Raw genomic sequence first — 24,032 nt, forward strand, 5'->3', positions numbered from 1 at the left:
ATAGATACGGTCTCTCTACGTCTCTAGCCTATAGATACGGTCTCTCTACGTCTCTAGCCTATAGATACGGTCTCTCTACGTCTCTAGCCTATAGATACGGTCTCTCTACGTCTCTAGCCTATAGATACGGTCTCTCTACGTCTCTAGTCTATAGATACGGTCTCTCTACGTCTCTAGTCTATAGATACGGTCTCTCTACGTCTCTAGCCTATAGATACGGTCTCTCTACGTCTCTAGCCTATAGATACGGTCTCTCTACGTCTCTAGCCTATAGATACGGTCTCTCTACGTCTCTAGCCTATAGATACGGTCTCTCTACGTCTCTAGCCTATAGATACGGTCTCTCTACGTCTCTAGCCTATAGATACGGTCTCTCTACGTCTCTAGCCTATAGATACGGTCTCTCTACGTCTCTAGCCTATAGATACGGTCTCTCTACGTCTCTAGTCTATAGATACGGTCTCTCTACGTCTCTAGCCTATAGATACGGTCTCTCTACGTCTCTAGTCTATAGATACGGTCTCTCTACGTCTCTAGCCTATAGATACGGTCTCTCTACGTCTCTAGCCTATAGATACGGTCTCTCTACGTCTCTAGTCTATAGATACGGTCTCTCTACGTCTCTAGCCTATAGATACGGTCTCTCTACGTCTCTAGCCTATAGATACGGTCTCTATACGTCTCTAGTCTATAGATACGGTCTCTCTACGTCTCTAGTCTATAGATACGGTCTCTCCACATCTCTAGTCTATAGATACGGTCTCTCTACGTCTCTAGTCTATAGATACGGTCTCTCTACGTCTCTAGTCTATAGATACGGTCTCTCTACGTCTCTAGCCTATAGATACGGTCTCTCTACGTCTCTAGCCTATAGATACGGTCTCTCTACGTCTCTAGCCTATAGATACGGTCTCTCTACGTCTCTAGTCTATAGATACGGTCTCTCTACGTCTCTAGTCTATAGATACGGTCTCTCTACGTCTCTAGTCTATAGATACGGTCTCTCTACGTCTCTAGTCTATATATACGGTCTCTCTACGTCTCTAGTCTATAGAGACGGTCTCTCTACGTCTCTAGTCTATAGATACGGTCTCTCTACGTCTCTAGTCTATAGATACGGTCTCTCTACGTCTCTAGCCTATAGATACGGTCTCTCTACGTCTCTAGTCTATAGAGACGGTCTCTCTACGTCTCTAGTCTATAGATACGGTCTCTCTACGTCTCTAGTCTATAGATACGGTCTCTATACGTCTCTAGTCTATAGATACGGTCTCTCTACGTCTCTAGTCTATAGATACGGTCTCTCTACGTCTCTAGTCTATAGATACGGTCTCTCTACGTCTCTAGTCTATAGATACGGTCTCTCTATGTCTCTAGCCTATAGATACGGTCTCTCTACGTCTCTAGCCTATAGATACGGTCTCTCTACGTCTCTAGCCTATAGATACGGTCTCTCTACGTCTCTAGTCTATAGATACGGTCTCTCTACGTCTCTAGTCTATAGATACGGTCTCTCTACATCTCTAGGCTATAGATACAGTCTCTCTACGTCTCTAGTCTATAGATACGGTCTCTCTACGTCTCTAGGCTATAGATACGGTCTCTCTACGTCTCTAGGCTATAGATACGGTCTCTCTACGTCTCTAGCCTATAGATACGGTCTCTATACGTCTCTAGTCTATAGATACGGTCTCTCTACGTCTCTAGTCTATAGATACGGTCTCTCTACGTCTCTAGCCTATAGATACGGTCTCTCTACGTCTCTAGTCTATAGATACGGTCTCTCTACGTCTCTAGCCTATAGATACGGTCTCTCTACGTCTCTAGCCTATAGATACGGTCTCTATACGTCTCTAGTCTATAGATACGGTCTCTCTACGTCTCTAGTCTATAGATACGGTCTCTCTACGTCTCTAGTCTATAGATACGGTCTCTCCACGTCTCTAGTCTATAGATACGGTCTCTCTACGTCTCTAGTCTATAGATACGTTCTCTCTACGTCTCTAGCCTATAGATACGGTCTCTCTACGTCTCTAGCCTATAGATACGGTCTCTCTACGTCTCTAGCCTATAGATACGGTCTCTCTACGTCTCTAGCCTATAGATACGGTCTCTCTACGTCTCTAGTCTATAGATACGGTCTCTCTACGTCTCTAGTCTATAGATACGGTCTCTCTACGTCTCTAGTCTATAGATACGGTCTCTCTATGTCTCTAGTCTATAGATACGGTCTCTCTACGTCTCTAGTCTATAGATACGGTCTCTCTACGTCTCTAGTCTATAGATACGGTCTCTCTACGTCTCTAGTCTATAGATACGATCTCTACGTCTCTAGCCTATAGATACGGTCTCTCTACGTCTCTAGCCTATAGATACGGTCTCTCTACGTCTCTAGTCTATAGATACGGTCTCTCTACGTCTCTAGCCTATAGATACGGTCTCTCTACGTCTCTAGTCTATAGATACGGTCTCTCTACGTCTCTAGTCTATAGATACGGTCTCTCTACGTCTCTAGTCTATAGATACAGTCTCTCTACGTCTCTAGTCTATAGATACGGTCTCTCTACGTCTCTAGTCTATAGATACGGTCTCTCTACGTCTCTAGCCTATAGATACGGTCTCTCTACGTCTCTAGCCTATAGATACGGTCTCTCTACGTCTCTAGCCTATAGATACGGTCTCTCTACGTCTCTAGCCTACAGATACGGTCTCTCTACGTCTCTAGCCTATAGATACGGTCTCTCTACGTCTCTAGCCTATAGATACGGTCTCTCTACGTCTCTAGTCTATAGATACGGTCTCTCTACGTCTCTAGCCTATAGATACGGTCTCTCTACGTCTCTAGCCTATAGATACGGTCTCTCTACGTCTCTAGTCTATAGATACGGTCTCTCTACGTCTCTAGCCTATAGATACGGTCTCTCTACGTCTCTAGTCTATAGATACGGTCTCTCTACGTCTCTAGCCTATAGATACGGTCTCTCTACGTCTCTAGTCTATAGATACGGTCTCTCTACGTCTCTAGCCTATAGATACGGTCTCTCTACGTCTCTAGCCTATAGATACGGTCTCTATACGTCTCTAGTCTATAGATACGGTCTCTCTACGTCTCTAGTCTATAGATACGGTCTCTCTACGTCTCTAGTCTATAGATACGGTCTCTCTACGTCTCTAGTCTATAGATACGGTCTCTCTACGTCTCTAGCCTATAGATACGGTCTCTCTACGTCTCTAGCCTATAGATACGGTCTCTCTACGTCTCTAGCCTATAGATACGGTCTCTCTACGTCTCTAGCCTATAGATACGGTCTCTCTACGTCTCTAGTCTATAGATACGGTCTCTCTATGTCTCTAGCCTATAGATACGGTCTCTCTACGTCTCTAGTCTATAGATACGGTCTCTCTACGTCTCTAGCCTATAGATACGGTCTCTCTACGTCTCTAGCCTATAGATATGGTCTCTCTACGTCTCTAGTCTATAGATACGGTCTCTCTACGTCTCTAGTCTATAGATACGGTCTCTCTACGTCTCTAGTCTATAGATACGGTCTCTCTACGTCTCTAGCCTATAGATACGGTCTCTATACGTCTCTAGTCTATAGATACGGTCTCTCTACGTCTCTAGTCTATAGATACGGTCTCTCTACGTCTCTAGTCTATAGATACGGTCTCTCTACGTCTCTAGCCTATAGATACGGTCTCTCTACGTCTCTAGCCTATAGATACGGTCTCTCTACGTCTCTAGCCTATAGATACGGTCTCTCTACGTCTCTAGTCTATAGATACGGTCTCTCTACGTCTCTAGTCTATAGATACGGTCTCTCTACGTCTCTAGTCTATAGATACGGTCTCTCTACGTCTCTAGCCTATAGATACGGTCTCTCTACGTCTCTAGTCTATAGATACGGTCTCTCTACGTATCTAGTCTATAGATACGGTCTCTCTACGTCTCTAGCCTATAGATACGGTCTCTATACGTCTCTAGTCTATAGATACGGTCTCTCTACGTCTCTAGTCTATAGATACGGTCTCTCTACGTCTCTAGTCTATAGATACGGTCTCTCTACGTCTCTAGCCTATAGATACGGTCTCTATACGTCTCTAGTCTATAGATACGGTCTCTCTACGTCTCTAGTCTATAGATACGGTCTCTCTACGTCTCTAGTCTATAGATACGGTCTCTCTACGTCTCTAGCCTATAGATACGGTCTCTTGAACGTTTTGTAGCCGCGTGCGCTGCTCTAGTTTTCCGCGTAATGTGGCGAGGCACGCCGGGGGTTCCGAACCAGAACGCACATCTCCAACACCGGCAGCAGCAAGAGTGTATATATAGTAACCGTGTTCAATGAACTGCGCAGACTATACTAGCCTGGTTAATAAACCAGACTAATATCACACAGACCGCGGGATATTAGCCTGGTTAATAAACCAGACTAATATCGCACAGACCGCGGGACATTAGCCTGGTTAATAAACCAGACTAATATCGCACAGACCGCGGGACATTAGCCTGGTTAATAAACCAGACTAATATCGCACAGACCGCGGGATATTAGCCTGGTTAATAAACCAGACTAATATCGCACAGACCGCGGGACATTAGCCTGGTTAATAAACCAGACTAATATCGCACAGACCGCGGGATATTAGTCTGCGGAGGCTCAGCTTGGATTTCATTTCCAGGGAAACATTTTCTCTTTGACGCAATTGGTCAGAGCTACTGTCAGTCAAAGGTCTCAAGCATTGAAAGTCACTGTACCAAAGCCCGCCCATATTGCATACCGTGTCCCTATTGGGCGCCCACATTCTCTGGTGTAGGAAATGGGCGTACAATTGAGCCTCTCCAGAGCGAAATCCGCCGGCAGGCAATTTATTTTTGCCAACAGCTGATTCGGTCTGGTTTATTAACCAGGCTAAGACTATACTCCATCGCACGCCGATGTTGCATGCCGAAAATATCTGATTAGTGGAAGCTAACAATGCGTCGCACTCGCAACGCTATAAGCGTCGTTTAGCTTGTATTGTGTAGATCAGATATTTTCGGCAAGCGACACCGTCGCACGGCTTCGTGTCCTGCCCATGGCTCCATGTACCTGAGGCTTTCCCTCGGTGTGTCGTGTCCTGCCCATATGCTCCATGTACCTGAGGCTTTCCCTCGGTGTGTCGTGTCCTGCCCATATGCTCCGTGTACCTGAGGCTTTCCCTCGGTGTGTCGTGTCCTGCCCATGGCTCTGTGTACCTGAGGCTTTCCCTCGGTGTGTCGTGTCCTGCCCATGGCTCCGTGTACCTGAGGCTTTCCCTCGGTGTGTCGTGTCCTGCCCATGGCTCCGTGTCCCTGAGGCTTTCCCTCGGTGTGTCGTGTCCTGCCCATGGCTCCGTGTACCTGCAGTGCACTCTGACCATCTAACTCTGGGGAGACTGGGGAGCTCAGCATTCTGGGATAGTGGGATTTGTAGTTTTTGCGCAATTGAACAACACAGACACGTCAGACAGACAGAAGTCAGAGCTAAGAAAAAGTGACAACCTGTTTATTCATAATATGATTATGAAAATAATAATTATGTATTATTTATTTATTTTTCTCCAAAAATGGATGGGTGGTCCAGCTCTCTAGATTCAAGATTCAAGACTTTATTGCCATGTCAACAGAGTTGATTGGAATTTGTTTCAGTGCACTAAAAACATACATACGATACATACACATATTCACATCACATAATCAGACAGAACACGATACAAAAGTACAGACATCATATGAGGGGGACCAATAAATAAGAAGAATGCAAAACGTTACAATTCATGTTGAATAAATAAATTGCAAATTCATCACAGTTCATCGTTTTACAAAGCAGCTTCACGCTGTAAAGTGCGAGTGAAAAGAGGGTCAGCATTCAGGAGGCGAACAGCCTCGGGATAAGTGCTGTTCTTAAAGCGGGACGTGTTGCACTTTACAATTTACAATGTAGGCATTTAGCAGACGCTCTTAATCCAGAGCGACTTACATTTAAGCAAGAACAAAAGCATGGGAATACATCACATAAAAACATTTATCATGAAACATGCGTAAGCTAAGAAAGTAACAGTGGAATATCTATATAATGAAACTATACATATAAACTATACATATATACTACTATGCTATACATATGTACTATGGCGTGCTATGACTACATACAATGCAATTATAGTGCTGTCTACATAACATGCTATAAGTCTGTGTCAAATGCTATCTAAGTCAACAGAAATGCTATCTAAGGGGGTAGGGTAAGTGCTATGGGCCATGATGGAGTCTGAAAAGGTGGGTTTTCAGACTACGGCGGAAGATTGGGAGTGATGCTGCAGTTCTGACTGCAATGGGAAGTGCATTCCACAGTTTTGGAGCCAGAAGGGAGAAGAGTTTGGGACGTGTGGAGCGTTGTCCCGGCGTTTTTAGTGAGGGTGCTTCCAGCTTCCCTGCGTTGGCTGATCTGAGTGAGCGGGAGGGTTTGTAGGGTTCGATCATACTTGGAAGATATGGGGGAGCCATACCTTTGGTTGCTTTGAATGCCAGCATCAGAGTTTTGTATTCTGTGCGGGCAGCGACCGGGAGCCAGTGGAGGGAGCGGAGCAGGGGGAGACATGTGAGAATTTTGGCTGGTTGAAGACCAAGCGAGCTGCTGCATTTTGGATCAGCTGGAGAGGCTTAAGTGCACATGCTGGTAGGCCAGTAAGGAGGGAGTTACAATAGTCGAGTTTTGACAAGACTGTTGTCTGGATGAGGAGCTGGGCTGATTCCTGGGTGAGGAACGGTCTAATTCGTCGTATGTTATAGAGTGTGAACCTACAGGATCGAGTGACAGCTGTGATGTGGGTTTTGAACGAGAGCTGACTGTCCAGGACAACACCAATATTCCTGGCTGTTGGGACAGACGTTACCAGGGCGTTGTCTACGGAAATAGTTAGCTCCCGCATAGGGCAGGACTTGGAGCTGGGAAGAAGAGAAGCTCAGTCTTGTCTGGGTTCAGTTTGATGTCAGCCAGGCATGCAGTGATGCGCTCTTCCACCTGAGTGGCAGAGGGGGGGAAGGATAGAAACAGTTGTGTGTCACCGGCGTAGCAGTGATAGGATATATTGTGAGCAGAGATGATAGTGCCAAGGGATTTAGTGTACAGTGAGAAAAGGAGGGGACCAAGTACAGATCCCTGTGGGACCCCATGCAGTTTGGAGGGTTCGGGGGGATGATAACAGACCTTTCCAGGAAACCTGGTAGGTCCGTTCGGTGAGGTAGGAGTAGAACCACTTTAGTGTCATTCCACCGATGCCTAGATCCGCTAGGGTGTCTAGGAGCAGCTGGTGGTTCACTGTGTCAAATACTGCCGGTCTAGGAGAATCAGTACTGCAGAGTGGGAAGCAGCTTGGGCAGCATGTAGTGCTTCTGTGACTGCCAGCAGGGCAGTTTCTGTGGAGTGGGCCTTCTTAAATCCGGACTGGTTGGGATCCAGCAGGTTGTTCTGTGAGAGATGGAGAGAGAGCTGGTTGGAGACAACACGTTCAATGGTTTTAGAAATAAATGAAAGGAGTGATACCGGTCTGTAGTTCTTGACATCTGAGGGGTCAAGGGTTGGTTTCTTGAGGAGTGGTGTTACTCTGGCTGATTTGAAGGCAGATAGGACGCAGCCTGAGGTTACTGAGATGTTGATGATGGAGGTGATGAAGGGGAGCAGATCAGGTGCGATGGTCTGGAAGATTGGAGACGGGACAGGGTCAAGAGGACAAGTGGTAGGTCTAGAGGATGTTACTAGTTGTAGAACCTCGTCTGGGGAAAGAGGAGAGAAGGAGGACATGCATGGTATGTTGGGGTTAGTTTTGGTTGAGTCAGATGCCACTTTATGTGGGAGGGGAGGAAAGGAGCTGCTGATATCATCAACCTTCTTCTCGAAGTAGTTGACAAAAACATCAGCAGTGAGGGATGAAGGTTGAGTGGGGGGAGGGGGTTTAAGGAGGGAGGAGAAAGTGGAGAAGAGCTTCCTTGGGTTAGAACAGGCCTGTTTCATTCTTGCCTCTCTTACTTCAAGAACGGACGATTAAAGCATTGAAGCTGCGTACACTTTATTCACTTTACACATAACGTAGCTGCTCTGGTGTTACACTCTAACATGTCTGTGCGGAAACACGTATAGTAATAATATTTAATATGTATGTATGTATGCTGCGCAACAGTGACACTTGGTTTTGAAAACCAACCAAATGCAATTTCCATGCTCAGGCACAAACAAAGCTACTTAAGGAAGTGGTTGCACCACTTAAATAAAGACCTTTCCCAACACTGCATCCAGGTTCTTAAATAAAGACCTTTCCCAACACTGCATCCAGGTTCTTAAATAAAGACCTTTCCCAACACTGCATCCAGGTTCTTAAATAAAGACTTTCCCCAACACTGCATCCAGGTTCTTAAATAAAGACCTTTCCCCAACACTGCATCCAGGTTCTTAAATAAAGACCTTTCCCAACACTGCATCCAGGTTCTTAAATAAAGACTTTCCCCAACACTGCATCCAGGTTCTTAAATAAAGACCTTTCCCAACACTGCATCCAGGTTCTTAAATAAAGACCTTTCCCAACACTGCATCCAGGTTCTTAAATAAAGACCTTTCCCAACACTGCATCCAGGTTCTTAACCCCTAGACTGCCATTCCCAATTTTTTTGTTTGGGTAACAAATTGGCATATTTTTAATTCATCGTTTTAACATACAAGAAAGATCTGGTGGATTGAAGAGATGTTTTTTTCGATTCGCCACCAGATGGCGGGAAAGCATTATTATGCTGATTTTGGCTAAAATAGACGGATCTTCCTAAGTCACTTCCGGCTCAACGATCAACAACATCCTGAAATAGTTTGACCCTAGTCAATAGCTTGGCTCGTCCGGATTGCTAAGCTAATGCTATATTTTTCATAACTAAGTCAAATTAACCTCAAATCAACCCCAAAAGATCGCAAAATATCACATTTTTTACAGCGACGCACATAGAGATGGCGCGCGTGCACGATAGCGCACGATCACGCGGATTTCGGCCGTTTTTTGGTAAATTACATCCAACATTAGTGATATTAGCGAAAAAATATTAATTTTTGATCTTTTGACCCCGCGATAACTGATATTGATTGTCATTCCGTTTTTTCCGTTAACGGGAGGTTTAGATTTTTCGATTAATTCCGTTTTTTCCGTGAATTGTAGGCCAAGGGTTAAATAAAGACCTTTCCCAACACTGCATCCAGGTTCTTAAATAAAGACCTTTCCCAACACTGCATCCAGGTTCTTAAATAAAGACCTTTCCCAACACTGCATCCAGGTTCTTAAATAAAGACCTTTCCCAACACTGCATCCAGGTTCTTCAGTGCTAGCTGCTGTCGCTCCACTCCGAGGCATCAATCAAACCCACAATGGACCCATCAGCATCAGCATCAGGTCCACAGACCACGGTACTGTTGGTTACTAATGCACTCACATCTTTACACAGTTTATTTGTGCGTCTCTAAATGTTATGACGAATTGAACATGGTGGACCCCATTGTAAACCAGTGTAATGCTTTATGATCGTCGACCACAGTTAACAGTTTTGTATTGAGTTGTGCTTGAAATGTATACTGTAATTCTCCAATCTGTTCATTAATTATTCAATCAATCATTAATTTATCCAAATTCTTATTAAATGTTTGTCTCGGTGGGATTAATCTTTATGGCAACACAATGAATTAGATGTGATGTTCTCCCCGTGCTTTGCAGTAGAGTTAGACCATATATGTAGTAGAGTTAGACGGAATGGAAATATATATTATCCTACTAATTGTTTCCACATTGACTGATACAGATATTTATTACCATATTACGATCATCACTCTGTATTGTTATGATTGAAATAACATGACTGTATCCAACAGGATGCTGATGACGACTTGACTTCTGAAGCAATGGATGCAGAAAAATCCAGAAAAGGTGAGTGTTTTTATCTCAGTGTCCGAGGTGACCGGTGAGTAGGTTGGTAGCTGGTGCTACCTTCTGTTTACCAGGGCTGTACAGTAGGGTTCTTCTGTTTACCAGGGCTGTACAGTAGGGTTCTTCTGTTTACCAGGGCTGTACAGTAGTACTGTACAGTAGTACAGGCTGTACAGTAGTTCTGTTTACCAGGGCTGTACAGTAGGGTTGTACAAGATGTTACATTACTTTGTATGGCATAATGGAGATGCAGAGAGCTTTGTTTTTCATTCATAGGATTCTCTAATTCCATCCACTCTTTTTCTCTCTTGCAAACAGCACAGTTTGTGATGCAGCACAGGGCACAGTTGACCCAAAGGGTGTCCGCAGTCATGGCTGTAGTAGACAGTCTAGGAGACAGCTGGGTCCACCCTGAGAGCTACAGCGAGATTCATGCCGAGAAGACAACCATGGAAAAAATGAGGACTCTGTACACATCAACAGTAGTTCCAGGAGGAACCAGCGCCCGGGCAGCATTTTATGATGCCCTCATGGAACACCAACCCCGCCTGCTGGTGGACCTTGGTAAGATCATTCATTCATTCATTCATTTAATTGGACAACCGCTTTTGGGTTTAGCGAAGGGCTACTTTCTCCCAATGTGCAGGTTGGTGCCTTGCATGGTTTCCTCCACCATCGCAGTGTGAATGGATGAATGTAATGCACAATCATAAAGGCGCTATATAAATACAGCAGTTGCCATTTACCATGTCCACTCACACTTCATCCTCCTCTCCTTATGCAGGAGCTGATCCTCCATCACAAGACTCGACTAACAAGGCTAACGAGGGTGAGTCATGAAACAATCTGGACGGAGCCTTTTGTAAATTAGTTAAACAGTAACAGATTATTTCTGTATTTACTCCAGCAGTAAATGAGTTAAGGTGTCATCATCATATTGTTGGCAGGCAACAAATTGTTTTAAACATGTTATGCATTTAAAATGTGCAATATTATAATCACGCTATCTCTCTCTCTCTCTCTCTCTCTCTCTCTCTCTCTCTCTCTCTCTCTCTCTCTGAGTGTAACACTAATATGTTTCTTTATATCGTGCAGCTCCTCCAGTGCCCCCTGCTGGAGCCATTAATGAAGCACATGGTGGAAGTGCAGTGGTTTCTACTGTTTTATCTGGATGTAACATCAGTGGTTCAGTCAACATCACTGTCACCACTGCTACACAGCCAGGTACACTGTAAAATATACTACTGTATTACTACACAGCAAGGTACACTGTAAAATATACTACTGTATTACTACACAGCAAGGTACACTGTAAAATATACTACTGTATTACTACACAGCAAGGTACACTGTAAAATATACTACTGTATTACTACACAGCCAGGTACACTGTAAAATATACTACTGTATTACTACACAGCCAGGTACACTGTAAAATATACTACTGTATTACTACACAGCAAGGTACACTGTAAAATATACTACTGTACTACTAAACAGCAAGGTACACTGTAAAATATACTACTGTATTACTACACAGCAAGGTACACTGTAAAATATACTACTGTATTACTACACAGCAAGGTACACTGTAAAATATACTACTGTACTACTACACAGCAAGGTACACTGTAGAGTTCTAGTGGCAATTATATAAATGCCATTCTACTATAATGATAATGACAATAGACTAATTGCATGAATGTTGTTACTTAGATAATGACAATAGAGCATCAATACATGCTAACGTATAATGACAATAGACAAACTAACGTTTCACTTCATTATCCTCCTCCTTATTCAGGACCTGAACTTCCATCACAAGACTTGGCTAGCAAGGGTGAGTAGAGAAACTTAGATCAGGTTCTCTACCTTTGTATCTCCAAGTACAGCAGTACACCTTCCCCACCTTCATCTTATACTGATGTAATTCTATAACACATACTTAATGATGTCATCTTGTCTTTGGTCATTTAGAAACTCTTGATCTGTGTAAACAAGAGCTCAAGTCTAATCTGAGGCAGAAGAATCAGCGTTTGATTCACTGGAGCTCAAATGATTTACCACAACCACTTGTGAGTGACATGTTCACAGAGGTCTACACCACAGTGGGAGGCAGTGGACAGGTCAATCAAGAACATGAGATCAAGCAGATTGAATTGGCATACAGCCAAACACCTGGACCAGAAACACCAATCAACATGGACGACATAGTGGAACCTTCACCTGGACAAAGTGATCCCATCAAAACAGTGATGATGAAGGGAGGGGCCGGCATTGGTAAATCAGTACAAGTTCAGAAGTTCACTCAGAACTGGGCAGAAGGCAAAGCCAACCAGCATGTCGACTTTGTGTTTCCATTCACTTTCCGAGAGTTGAATTTGGAGATGAAGGCGAACAAGGAGAACAAGTACAGCATGGAGGGATTTCTTCATCACTTCTTCAGTGAAACCAAGAAGATAAATATCTGCACCTTCAAACAGTGCAACATTCTGTTCATCCTGGATGGGCTTGATGAATCGAGGCCAGCTCTAGATTTCAAGAACACTGTGACATGGACTGATCCGATGAAGCCAAACACAGTGCACGTTCTCCTGATAAACCTCATCAGGGGGAACTTGCTTCCAAAAGCCAAATTCTGGATAACCTCACGACCTGCAGCCGCCGGCCAGATCCCTTCTGTTGACAGGGTGACAGAGGTGAGAGGGTTCAGAGACCCTCAGAAGAAGGAGTACTTCTTCAAGAGGTTCCCTGATGATGAGCAGCTGGCCAATCAAATCTACTGTCACATCGAGAAGTCCCAAAGCATCCACATCATGTGTCACCTCCCGGCCTTCTGTTGGATCACTTCTAACGTTATGGAAAAAATTGTGAGGAAGAAAGGAAAGCTGCCAAAGAGCCAGAGCGCCATGTACTCCCAATTCATTAAGATGCAGTCCTTACTTAAGAATGCCAAGTATCCTGACAGGAAACAGTATGATGTCATTCTCTCTCTGGCGAAACTGGCTTTTGAAGGGCTGATGAAAGGCGACCTGATCTTCGAGGAAGAACACCTGACAGCGTCTGGCATTGATATCAGCGACGCAGCAGTGTACGCAGAACTGTTTGGAGAGGTTCACGGAACAAGGGACAAGATGTTCTCCTTTGTCCATCTGAGTGTTCAGGAGTTTCTGGCTGCCCTCCACGTCTTCATCACTTTCATCAACACTGGTGTCAACCTACTCTCAACCTCTTGGAGGTTATTTGGAAAGGTTCACCTCTATCAAAGTGCTGTAGACGAGGCCTTAAGGAGTCCAAATGGACACCTGGACTTGTTCCTGCGTTTCCTGATGGGCCTCTCTTTGGACACCAATCAGAAGTTCGTACAAAAGCTCATACAAAAAGGGAAAAGCTTCCAGACCAATCATGGAACCATCAAATACATCAAGGAGAAGATCAAAAAGAATCCATCTCCAGAGAGAAGCATCAATCTGTTCCACTGTCTGAATGAGCTGAATGATCATTCTCTGGAGGACGACATCCAACAGTACCTGACGTCAGGACGTCTCTCCACAGACAAGATCTCTCCTGCTCAGTGGTCAGCTTTGGTCTTCGTGTTGCTGTCTTCAGGAAAGGAGCTGGACGTGTTTGACCTGAAGAAATACTCTGCTTCAGAGGAGGCTCTTCTGGGGTTGCTGCCCGTGCTCAAAGCCTCCAAGAAAGCTCTGTAGGTTCACTGATATCTGGATACATTTCAAATATTATTTGATCTTTATTTAACATCAAATCTAATACATGCACCACTATTGTTTCTTCAGGCTGAGTGGCTGCAACCTGTCGAAGAGATGCTGTCAGGAGTTATCGTCAGCTATCAGCTCCAGCTCTAGCCTGAGAGAAGTTGACCTGAGCAATAATGTCCTTCAGGACTCTGGAGTCAGCCTCCTGGCTGAGGGACTGGGGAGCCCACACTGCATGTTGGAGACTCTCAAGTCAGTATGCCTGAAACTGGGTTCAACTGTGTTAAAATAAAACAAAGGTTTTTAAAATCAATGGGACAAAATATAACATTGTGAAACTCTGTGTGTGAGTGTGTGTGCGTGCGCGTGTGCGTGCTATTTATTTTATTATATGATCTTTATTTTCCTGAAATCTAATGACTACATTTTTTACCACTATTGTTTCTTCAGGCTGAGTGACTGCAACCTGTCGAAGAGATGCTGTCAGGAGTTATCGTCAGCTCTCAGCTCCAGCTCTAGCCTGAGAGAAGTTGACCTGAGCAATAATGACCTTCAGGACTCTGGAGTCAGCCTCCTGGCTGAGGGACTGGGGAGCCCAAACTGCATGTTGGAGACTCTCAAGTCAGTATGCCTGAAACTGGGTTCAACTGTGTTAAAATAAAACAAAGGTTTTTAAAATCAATGGGACAAAATATAACATTGTGAAACTCTGTGTGTGAGTGTGTGTGCGTGCGCGTGTGCGTGCTATTTATTTTATTATATGATCTTTATTTTCCTGAAATCTAATGACTACATTTTTTACCACTATTGTTTATTCAGGCTGAGTGGCTGCAACCTGTCGGAGAGATGCTGTCAGGAGTTATCGTCAGCTCTCAGCTCCAGCTCTAGCCTGACAGAAGTTGACCTGAGCAATAATGACCTTCAGGACTCTGGAGTCAGCCTCCTGGCTGAGGGACTGGGGAGCCCACACTGCATGTTGGAGACTCTCAAGTCAGTATGCCTGAAACTGGGTTCAACTGTGTTAAAATAAAACAAAGGTTTTTAAAATCAATGGGACAAAATATAACATTGTGAAACTCTCTGTGAGTGTGTGTGTGTGTGTGTGTGTGTGTGTGTGTGTGTGTGTGTGTGTGTGTGTGTGTGTGTGTGTGTGTGTGTGTGTGTGTGTGTGTGTGTGTGCGCGCGTGTGCGTGCTATTTATTTTATTATATGATCTTTATTTTCCTGAAATCTAATGACTAAATTTTTTACCACTATTGTTTCTTCAGGCTGAGTGGCTGCAACCTGTCGGACAGATGCTGTCAGGAGTTATCGTCAGCTCTCAGCTCCAGCTCTAGCCTGAGAAAAGTTGACCTGAGCAATAATGACCTTCAGGACTCTGGAGTCAGCCTCCTGGCTGAGGGACTGGGGAGCCCACACTGCATGTTGGAGACTCTCAAGTCAGTATGCCTGAAACTGGGTTCAACTGTGTTAAAATAAAACAAACGTTTTTAAAATCAATGGGACAAAATATAATCTCTCTGTGTGTGTGTGTGTGTGTGTGTGTGTGTGTGTGTGTGTGTGTGTGTGTGTGTGTGTGTGTGTGTGTGTGTGTGTGTGTGTGTGTGTGTGTGTGTGTGTGTGTGTGTGTGTGTGTGTCTGTGTCTGTGTCTGTGTGTGTGTGTGTGTGTCTGTCTCTGTGTGTGTGTGTGTGTGTGTGTGTGTGTGTGTGTGTGTGTGTGTGTGTGTGTGTGTGTGTGTGTAGTTTGTCAGGATGTCTGGTCACAGAGAAAGGCTGTTCTTCTCTGACCTCAGCACTGCGCTCCAACCCTTCCCATTTGAGAGAGTTGGACTTGACCTTCAATCATCCAGGAGAATCAGGCGAAGCGATGCTCTCTGCTGCTGTGAAGGATCCAAGCTACAGACTGGACGCTCTGAGGTGTGAGAGAGACTGTGTGTGTGTGGGTGTGCATGCAGTGTCTACTCAGACCACGTGTAAACACCAGACATCAGATAGAAATAAGTTAGTCAGTTCAACTCTGACAGCAGGAGGCTGTGTGAGAGACAGTTAGTCAGTTCAACTCTGACAGCAGGAGACTGTGAGAGAGACAGTTAGTCAGTTCAACTCTGACAGCAGGAGGCTGTGAGAGAGACAGTTAGTCAGTTCAACTCTGACAGCAGGAGGCTGTGAGAGAGACAGTTAGTCAGTTCAACTCTGACAGCAGGAGGCTGTGAGAGAGACAGTTAGTCAGTTCAACTCTGACAGCAGGAGGCTGTGAGAGAGACAGTTAGTCAGTTCAACTCTGACAGCAGGAGGCTGTGAGAGAGACAGTTAGTCAGTTTAACTCTGACAGCAGGAGACTGTGAGAGAGACAGTTAGTCAGTTCAACTCTGACAGCAGGAGGCTGTGAGAGAGACAGTTAGTCAGTTCAACTCTGACAGCAGGAGGCTGTGAGAGAGACAAAGACCAACACAACCTCTGTTCTGCCAGCTCACCTCTGATATAAAATCAATAACTAGGTAATCAATAGGCTATGAATACATCAATAACTAGGTAATCAATAGGCTATGAATACATCAATAACTAGGTGGTCAATACACTGTGAATACATCAATAACTAGGAGAGAAGGACTCAATGTTCTCAATCATACTGTGATGCTTTTCTGTGTTGTTTGATGTTTTATGGTGTAAAATCATTATCAATTATATTATCATAGAGAATATTCAGGTCTGACTTTGTCTCTCCTCCAACTCCAGTGTGGACCACGGTGGAGAGAACAGGCTGACACCAGGAGTGAAGAAATGTAAGTTTATATTCTGTTTTATTCATTCAGTCAAAGCATCACATCGGCTATTAGGTCATTGGTTCTCAAAGTGGGGTCTGGGGACCCTCCAGGGGTCCTTGGGGGGTTCCAGGGGGTCCCCAGCTAAATGTGTTAATACAGCATCATAATAACTTTAACTTATCTCCATGGATATTTATGAACATTTTGAAAAAGCTTGAAAGTGTTTTGCAAAATGTTTTAATATTTTCTTCACGATGGGGGTCTGTGGCCAAATATAATATAAATGTGGGGGTCCTTAGTATGAAACAGTTTGAGAACCACTGACTTGATTGAAGATGATAATGGACACACATGGATTCTCATTTTGACCGTTTTAACGGACCCCTCACCAACCTTAACCCATTTTGGGCGGGAACCCCTTTTGGTGTTTTAAGCATTGTTATACTTTAGCTGTTGTAAAATAGCAGATCTACAAGCTCATAGCGCGAGTGCCGCGCTACGAGCTTGTAGGTCTGCTATTTTTGAAAAAGCTAACGTTTTTAACTCATATCTTTGCTTCTGAGGGGTCCTCATACCCCTCACATATTTTCAAATGGGGGTCCGCGGCCAATTACATATAATGTTTGGGGTCCTTGACATGAAATATTGAGCACCACTGATATAGAAACTTAGGTATTTCTGAAAACTGTCAGGATTTAGTTTTAATTATCCGGTATTTTTAACGGACCCCTCACCAACCTTAATCCTGCCGTTTTAACGGACCCCTCACCAACCTTAATACGGTGGTTTTAACGGACTCTTCACCAACATTAATCCAGTCATTTTAAAGGACCCCTCACTAACCTTAATCTGATCGTTTTAACGGACCCCTCACCAACCTTAATCCGATCGTTTTAATGGACCCCTCACCAACCTTAATCCAGTCGTTTTAACGGACCCCTCACCAACCTTAATCTGGTCGTTTTAATGGACCCCTCACCAACCTTAATCTGGTCGTTTTAACGGACCCCTCACCAAACTTAATCCGGTGGTTTTAATGGACCCCTCACCAACCTTAAGTCTGTGGTTTTAACGGACCCCTCACCAGCCTTAATCCGGTGGTTTTAAGGGACCCCTCACCAACCTTAATTTTGTCGTTTTAACGGACCCCTCACCAACCTTAATCCGGTCGTTTTAACGGACCCCTCACCAACCTGAATCCAGTCGTTTTAACGGACCCCTCACCAGCCTTAATCCGGCCGTTTTAACGGACCCCTCACCAACCTTAATCCATTTTGGGGGCGGGAACCCCTTTTGGTGTTTTAAGCATTGTTATACTTTAGATGTTGAAAAATAGCAGATCCACAAGCTCATAGCGCGAGTGCCGCGCTACGAGCTTGTAGGTCTGCTATTTTTGAAAAATCGTGAAAATGCGGCACAAATCTTTGAATATATATTCTTTCAGAGCGAACGTTTTTAACTCATATCTTTGATTCTAAAGGGGTCCCTAGAACAACATATTTTCAAATGGGGGTCCGCGGCCAATTACATATAATGTTTGGGGTCCTTGACATGAAATATTGAGCACCACTGATATAGAAACTTAGGAATTTCAGAAAACTGTCAGGATTTAGAAGACATTTTAATTATCCGGTGGTTTTAACGGACCCCTCACCAACCTTAATCCTGTCGTTTTAACGGACCCCTCACCAACCTTAATCCTGTCGTTTTAACGGACCCCTCACCAACCTTAATCCTGTCGTTTTAACGGACCCCTCACCAACCTTAATCCTGTCGTTTTAACGGACCCCTCACCAACCTTAATCCTGTCGTTTTAACGGACCCCTCACCAACCTTAATCCTGTCGTTTTAACGGACCCCTCACCAACCTTAATCCGGTCGTTTTAACACAATTAGAACATAACACGTGTGAGCACGTCATAAGGATCCCGAAATATTAGTACTAAGGACGTGTGAGGACGTCCTAGCGACGTCCTAGCGACGTCCCAGCGACGCAAGAATATTCAGAATTTTCCTATTTTTTTTTGGCATTTTGCTTTTCGCTTGCCGTATGCTAACGCTCAGTGCAACTATTAGCTTGTTATTGACTCCCATGTTAGCGCGGCGGAAATAATGACTCGAATCTCCTAATCCAGGGCGCTCTCCGTGGTGATGAATAGAGCGATATGCTGGCGCTTCATTTCTGCTCCTCATCCGTCTCTCCCGCAAAATATGAACGCTTTTTGGAGTGTAAAACAATATATTAAGATGATCGGGGATGTGAGGTATCTTTGTAAAGTCAACTTTTTTAGGCAAGTGTTTCCTGTTTCATGGCTTTCAAAGTAAAGGCGATCAGACAACTCCGGCACTCTATAGCCTTTATTTTGAAGGCACTCGCGGTACTAAATGTTTAACGGACCCCTCACCAACCTTAATCCGGTGGTTTTAACGGACCCCTCACCAACCTTTATCCGGTGGTTTTAACGGACCCCTCACCAACCTTAATCCGGTGGTTTTAAGGGACCCCTCACCAACCTTAATCCGGTGGTTTCAACGGACCCCTCACCAACCTTAATCCGGTCATTTTAACGGACCCCTCACCAACCTTAATCCGGTGGTTTTAACGGACCCCTCACCAACCTTAATCCGGTCGTTTTAACGGACCCCTCACCAACCTTAATCCATTTTGGGCGGGAACCCCTTTTGGTGTTTTAAGCATTATGTTATACTTTAGCTTTTGAAAAATAGCAGATCTACAAGCTCATAGCGCGCCACCGAGTGCCGCGCTACGAGCTTGTAGGTCTGCTATTTTTGAAAAATCGTGAAAATGCGGCACAAATCTTTGAATATATATTCTTTCAGAGCGAACGTTTTTAACTCATATCTTTGCTTCTGAGGGGTCCCTAGAACAACATATTTTCAAATGGGGGTCCGCGGCCAATTACATATAATGTTTGTGGTCCTTGACCTGAAATATTGAGCACCACTGATATAGAAACTTAGGAATTTCAGAAAACTGTCAGGATTTAGAAGACATTTTAATTATCTGGTGGTTTTAACGGACCCCTCACCAACCTTAATCCTGTGGTTTTAACGGACCCCTCACCAACCTTAATCCTGTCGTTTTAACGGACCCCTCACCAACCTTAATCCGGTCGTTTTAACGGACCCCTCACCAACCTTAATCCGGTGGTTTTAACGGACCCCTCACCAACCTTAATCCGGTAGTTTTAACGGACCCCTCACCAACCTTAATCCGGTGGTTTTAACGGACCCCTCACCAACCTTAATCCGGTGGTTTTAACGGACCCCTCACCAAACTTAATCCGGTGGTTTTAACGGACCCCTCACCAACCTTAATCCGGTGGTTTTAACGGACCCCTCACCAAACTTAATCCGGTCATTTAACGGACCCCTCACCAACCTTAATCCGATCATTTTAACGGACCCCTCACCAACCTTAATCCTGTCGTTTTAACGGACCCCTCACCAACCTTAATCCTGTCGTTTTAACGGACCCCTCACCAACCTTAATCCGGTCGTTTTAACGGACCCCTCACCAACCTTAATCCGGTCGTTTTAACGGACCCCTCACCAACCTTAATCCGGTCGTTTTAACGGACCCCTCACCAACCTTAATCCGGTCGTTTTAACGGACCCCTCACCAACCTTAATCCGGTGGTTTTAACGGACCCCTCACCAACCTTAATCCGGTGGTTTTAACGGACCCGTCACCAACCTTAATCCGGTCGTTTTAACGGACCCCTCACCAACCTTAATCTGGTCGTTTTAACGGACCCCTCACCAACCTTAACCCATTTTGGGCGGGAACCCCTTTTGGTGTTTTAAGCATTATGTTATGCTTTAGCTATTGAAAAATAGCAGATCTACAAGCTCATAGCGCGCCACCGAGTGCCGCGCTACGAGCTTGTAGGTCTGCTATTTTTGAAAAATCGTGAAAATGCGGCACAAATCTTTGAATATATATTCTTTCAGAGCGAACGTTTTTAACTCATATCATTGCTTCTGAGGGGTCCCTAGAACAACATATTTTCAAATGGGGGTCCGCGGCCAATTACATATAATGTTTGGGGTTCTTGACATGAAATATTGAGCACCACTGATATAGAAACTTAGGTATTTCAGAAAACTGTCAGGATTTAGAAGACATTTTAATTATCCGGTGGTTTTAACGGACCCCTCACCAACCTTAATCCTGTCGTTTTAACGAACCCCTCACCAACCTTAATGCGGTCGTTTTAACGGACCCCTCACCAACCTTAATCCAGTTGTTTTAACGGACCCCTCACCAACCTTAATCCAGTCGTTTTAACGGACCCTTCACCAACCTTAATCCAGACGTTTTAACGGACCCCTCACCAACCTTAATGCGGTCGGTTCAACAGACCCCTCACCAACCTTAATCCGATCATATTAACGGACCCCTCACCAACCTTAATCCAGTCGTTTTAATGGACCCCTCACCAACCTTAATCCGGTGGTTTTAACGGACCCCTCACCAACCTTAATCCTTTCGTTTTAACGGACCCCTCACCAACCTTAATCTGGTCGTTTTAACGGACCACTCACCAACCTTAATCCGGTGGTTTTAACGGACCCCTCACCAACCTTAATCCATTTTGGGCGGGAACCCCTTTTGGTGTTTTAAGCATTGTTATAATTTAGCTGTTGAAAAATAGCAGATCTACAAGCTCATAGCATGCCACCGAGCTTGTAGGTCTGCTATTTTTTCTAAATCGGGAAAATGCGGCACAAATGTTTGAATATATATTCTTTCAGAGCGAACGTTTTTAACTCATATCTTTGCTTCTGAGGGGTCCCTAGAACAACATATTTTCAAATGGGGGTCCGCGGCCAATTACATATAATGTTTGTGGTCCTTGACATGAAATATTGAGCACCACTGATATAGAAACTTAGGAATTTCAGAAAAGTGTCAGGATTTAGAAGACATTTTTTGTCGACGTCAAGTCTAAATGGGTTAATACGGTCGTTTTAACGGACCCCTCACCAATCTTAATGCGATCGTTTAACGGACCCCTCACCAACCTTAATCCGGTGGTTTTAACGGACCCCTCACCAATCTTAATCCTGTCGTTTTAACGGACCCCTCACCAATCTTAATGCGATCGTTTAACGGACCCCTCACCAACCTTAATCCAGTCGTTTTAACGGACCCCTCACCAATCTTAATCCGATCGTTTTAATGGACCCCTCACCAACCTTAATCCAGTCGTTTTAACGGACCCCTCACCAACCTTAATCCTGTCGTTTTAACGGACCCCTCACCAATCTTAATGCGATCGTTTAACGGACCCCTCACCAACCTTAATCCAGTCGTTTTAACGTACCCCTCACCAACCTTAATCCAGTCGTTTTAACGGACCCCTCACCAACCTTAATCCTGTCGTTTTAACGGACCCCTCACCAATCTTAATGCAATCGTTTAACGGACCCCTCACCAACCTTAATCCAGTCGTTTTAACGGACCCCTCACCAACCTTAATCCAGTCGTTTTAACGGACCCCTCACCAACCTTAATCCAGTCGTTTTAACGGACCCCTCACCAACCTTAATCCTGTCATTTTAACGCACCAAAATGAAAAATAGCAGATCTACAAGCTCATAGCGCGCCACCGAGCTTGTATGTCTGCTATTTTAGAAAAATCGTGAAAATGCGGCACAAATCTTTGAATATATATTCTTTCAGAGCGAACGTTTTTAACTCATATCTTTGCTTCTGAGGGGTCCCTAGAACAACATATTTTCAAATGGGGGTCCGCGGCCAATTACATATAATGTTTGGGGTCCTTGACATGAAATATTGAGCACCACTGATATATAAACTCAGGTATTTCAGAAAACTGTCAGGATTTAGAAGACATTTTTTGTCGACGTCAAGTCTAAATGGGTTAATCTGGTGGTTTTAACGGACCCCTCACCAACCTTAATGCGGTGGTTTTAACGGACCCCTCACCAACCTTAATGCGGTCGTTTTAACGGACCCCTCACCAACCTTAATCCGGTCGTTTTAACGGACCCCTCACCAACCTTAATCCGGTGGTTTTAACGGACCCCTCACCAACCTTAATCCGGTGGTTTTAACGGACCCCTCACCAACCTTAATCCGGTGGTTTTAACGGACCCCTCACCAACCTTAATCCGGTGGTTTTAACGGACCCCTCACCAACCTCAATCCGGTGGTTTTAACGGACCCCTCACCAACCTTAATCCGGTGGTTTTAACGGACCCCTCACCAACCTTAATCCGGTGGTTTTAACGGACCCCTCACCAACCTTAATCCGGTGGTTTTAACGGTCTATGGGTTGATTTCACCCAACACCTCATAAGGTCACCATATAGCTGTCTGTCACGGGCATAAGGCGCCCTCTAGCTGTCCCCTGTGGGCATTACAGTCCATCTGTTACCATTGAAAGGATATAGTTACAGTAATGTGTGGTCACTGAGGTATTATTATTATTATTATTATTATTATTATTATTATTATTATTATCATTATCATTATCATTATCATTATCATTATCATTATCATTATCATTATCATTATCATTATCATTATCATTATCATTATCATTATTATGTGTGATTGTAAACTGGTGCTGTATTGCATGTTGTTCTTCTCATCAGATGTGTGTGAACTCACTCTGGATCCAAACACAGCAAACAGACGCCTCTCTCTGTCTGAGAACAACAGGAAGGTGAGCGTGGTGAACAAGTATCAGACCTATCCTCCTCATCCACACAGATTTAAGGACTACCCTCAGGTGATGTCCAGAGAGACACTGAGTGGACGCTGTTACTATGAGGTAAAGTGTAGTGGAATGGTTAAGGTAGCCGTGGCACACGGGGAATACCACGGACAGGTTGATGACAGTGACTTTGGATTCAATGATCAGTCCTGGGCTCTGTTCTGTGGTGGTGGTGTTAATTACAGCTACGTTGTGGTGCACAATAAGGAGAAGACTAAACTCCCTGTCCTTATCTCCTCCAACCCCTCCACAGTAGCAGTCTATGTAGACCATGCTGCTGGCACTGTGTCCTTCTACACAGTGTCCTCTGACTCACTCAGACACCTGCACACCTTCCAGTCCACGTTCACTGGACCTCTCCATGCTGGGTTCTGGTGCTACGGGCTGGGCGCCTCAGTGTCTCTGTGAGTCAGAGGAGGAGGAGGAGCTACATGTAGCGCATGGGCGGAGCTTGAGGGGGTTCAGGGGGTGCACCCCCTGGCAAACAAAAAAAATATATATATTTATATTTCTTTTTGTAAACGTAACTTCTGGCTTCTGACTGTAGTTTGTAATCATCTCTCTTATCATGATATGATGACTCGCTGTACGGCTGTAGTGCATGTGTGTGTGTGTGTGTGAGCTGCTGTACTACCTAAATAACTCATTTTTAGGGGTTAGGGCATTGTAAAAACGCTAAAATAATAAAATAAAGGTAAAAAAAAGCGTGCTCGCGGGTGTCGTTGGCCAAGCAGTCGCACCCCAAGGCGTCAAGTTCAAGCTCCGCCTATGATGTAGCGGTGTGTGTGTGTGTGTGTGTGTGTGT

The 24,032-nt window shown here is 44.5% G+C and overlaps 2 protein-coding genes across 3 annotated transcripts in view; one reads left to right on the forward strand and one right to left on the reverse strand.

The window, feature by feature from the left end:
* The window catches only part of ctsz (cathepsin Z), a 241,514-nt gene that overhangs the window by 189,747 nt on the left and 27,735 nt on the right, over positions 1-24,032 (reverse strand). The window lies entirely within an intron of this gene.
* On the forward strand, positions 9,951-23,635 carry LOC310876174 (NACHT, LRR and PYD domains-containing protein 3-like; the record flags this gene model as incomplete). Its single annotated transcript, XM_083789619.1, has 10 exons — positions 9,951-9,975; positions 10,294-10,539; positions 10,760-10,804; positions 11,071-11,199; positions 12,070-13,681; positions 14,511-14,681; positions 14,960-15,130; positions 15,436-15,609; positions 16,429-16,475; positions 23,106-23,635. The coding sequence occupies 10 exons, from the start codon at positions 9,951-9,953 to the stop codon at positions 23,633-23,635; spliced, it is 3,150 nt and encodes a 1,049-aa protein (XP_083645745.1).

This window comes from Protomyctophum parallelum (assembly GCF_964188405.1).
Source record: "Protomyctophum parallelum genome assembly, chromosome: 18".
NCBI classification, from domain to species: domain Eukaryota; kingdom Metazoa; phylum Chordata; class Actinopteri; order Myctophiformes; family Myctophidae; genus Protomyctophum; species Protomyctophum parallelum.